Raw genomic sequence first — 2686 nt, forward strand, 5'->3', positions numbered from 1 at the left:
TGTCATAGGTGAATCACCATCGATTGGAGCTATGGACAGATTTGTGAACTCTGTGGGTAAGTACTCGACAAAACCCCAGATCTACTACCATAATGAAGACTATTTCATTATAAGATTTAGTAGCATTGAGGAAAGGGATCAAGTATTGTTCTCAGGGCCACATACGATTAATAATCGACCAATGATTATGAAGGCTTGGTCGGAGGAATTTAGCCTACATGATGAAGTACTAAAAACTATTCCACTGTGGGTTAAGCTGCCTAATCTACCTGTAAATTTATGAGTATGACTGCATTAAGCAAAATAGGAAGTACCTTGGGAAATCCTATTTATGCTGCTGAATGTACGACAGGAGCAGGAAGGATCTCATATGCAAGGTTACTAGTGGAAATGGATGTTACTAAACCTCTGCCTAAACAAGTGAAACTTCAAGATCCAAAAGGAAAGGAAATGATGCAGGAGGTGGAGTATGATTGGGAACCTAAGTACTGCAGTAAATGCTTGAAAATAGGGCATGAATGTATTGAAAGTAAGAAGCCAATGCAGCAGCAAAGAAATTTACAACAGAAGAAGATAACTAAGGGAAGGATGGTATGGTTTAGAGCAGAGAAAGAAGAAGGAAATGAGGAGAAGGAAAAAGATCAGATAAAAGTAAGCTCAGAACAACAAAGGACTGAGCCAGAACAAAGGAGAGAAGGAACACAAAGTAGAGAAGCAGGATGGGTCACAGTAGCAGGGAAATCAGCTGCAAGGCCAAGCATAGCAAAGCAACAGGCAGTTCAAAGCATAGATGAAAACAACACATTTGAGAGCTTGATGTATGAGCAAAGAAGTGATGCTGCAGGGCCTAGTCAGACCAGTAGCCAAGGAGATCAGGGGTATTCTCAATATCCTTATTTCATTCCAGTGTGAGTGTTGTTACTTGGAATGTAAGAGGGATAAATAAAACTTATAAGCAGAAAGAAGTAAAGGAGTTTGTCGGAATAAATAATAAGGCTGTAATAGCTATAGTAGAGCATATAGTGAAAGATATAAAAGCAGAAGATATAATTAGAAAGATAGCTCCAGGATGGGAATCAATTTCTAATGCCAGAACAGGGAAAAAAGAAAGGATTTGGGTAATGTGGGATCCTAGAATTTACATTTTTGATCCTAAGGAAATTGATGATCAACTTATTCATGGGCAAATTAGTATGAAGTCAAAGCCAGTGAAATTCAGTTTCACAGCTGTTTATGGGCTGCATACTATTAAAGACAGAGAACCTCTATGGGCTAAGCTAAGGCAGATCAATAGCATGCAACAAGGGTCCTGGCTGGCAATGGGTGATTTTAATGCAATCCTCCATGTAAATGATAGGCAGCATGGAACAGAAGTACAGGACATGGAAGTGAAAGATTTTAAGGAATACATGATGGATATTGGGATGAGTGAGTTGCAATATATGGGAAGGGAATACACATGGACAAATAACCATGTATATAGCAGGATAGATAGGGGACTGGTAAATATAGATTGGATGATGAATATGCCTGCCTTGAAGATTCAGGTATTAGAACCATTAATATCTGATCATTCTCCTTTGAAGTTGATGATTACACAGGTGAACAGGAAGAAAAGCAGTCCATTCCGATTCTTTAATTGTATTGCTGAACATCCACAATTTCTGCAATAAGTGGAGAAGGCCTGGAAAGAGGGAAGTGAAACTGGTAAAATGCAGCAAGTATGGCAAAAGCTAAAGAAAACAAAAGAGCTTGTTAAAGAGCTAAATACATAGCACTACAAAGGCGTGGAGGGGAAGATTAAAGAAGCAAGGAATGAATTGCAGACTGTGCAGGAAGATATGAGTAACAGGAAGCAAGACAATGAACTAATTGATAAGGAAAAACAACTGGAGCAGGAGTTAGAAAAATGGGTGAAAATTGAGGAAAGTGTATACAAGCAGAAATCAAGGGTGCAATGGCTAAAACTGGGAGACTCTAATTCAAGATACTTCTTTGCACAAATGAAGCAAAGGAACAGTACAAATGGAATTCAAATGCTAGTTGATGATACAGGGAGACAGTTGGTGCTTGATGATGATATAGAGGCAGAAGTCATAGGGTACTATAGGACACTTCTGGGATCAAAAGATGAAGCCATTCCTGCTATTGATCCTAATGTCATCAAAATGGGGTATACCCTGAATAGAGAACAACAACTGCAACTGATCAACAAAGTTACTAAGGAAGAAATAGGAGAGGCACTGAAGGAGATCAATGATTTAAAAGCCCCAGGATATGATGGTTTTAATGCAGTCTTCTTCAAAAAGGCATGGAGGAGTATAGGTGATGAAGTGACAATGGCAGTGGAGGAGTTCTTTGAAACAGCATAGATGTATAAGCCACTGAACTGCATGGCCATAACTCTAATTCCTAAAGTCAAAAACCCAACAAGCATTAAAGAGTTTAGACCTATATCATGTTGCATTGTGATCTACAAAGTGATCTCCAAAGTACTAACAAAAAGGCTTCAATATGTGATGGATGTCTTGGTTGTTAAATCCCAAGCAGCTTTTGTCCCAGGAAGAGCTATAACTGATAACATCATATTGAGCCATGAGTTGGTCAAAGGGTATGGGAGGAAAGGAGTATCACCTAGGTGTATGATGAAGCTTGACATGCAGAAAGAATATGACTCAATAGAGTG

At 38.9% G+C, this 2686-nt stretch overlaps 2 protein-coding genes across 2 annotated transcripts; both read left to right on the forward strand.

Moving 5' to 3' along the window:
* Positions 286-1673, forward strand: LOC109230012. Its single transcript, XM_019395551.1, has 2 exons — positions 286-878; positions 935-1673. The coding sequence occupies exons 1-2, from the start codon at positions 286-288 to the stop codon at positions 1671-1673; spliced, it is 1332 nt and encodes a 443-aa protein (XP_019251096.1).
* On the forward strand, positions 1842-2372 carry LOC109230013. Its single transcript, XM_019395552.1, has one exon. It carries the CDS (start codon positions 1842-1844, stop codon positions 2370-2372), a length of 531 nt encoding a protein of 176 aa, XP_019251097.1.

The sequence above is a fragment of the Nicotiana attenuata genome, chromosome 7 (assembly GCF_001879085.1).
Source record: "Nicotiana attenuata strain UT chromosome 7, NIATTr2, whole genome shotgun sequence".
NCBI lineage: Eukaryota > Viridiplantae > Streptophyta > Magnoliopsida > Solanales > Solanaceae > Nicotiana > Nicotiana attenuata.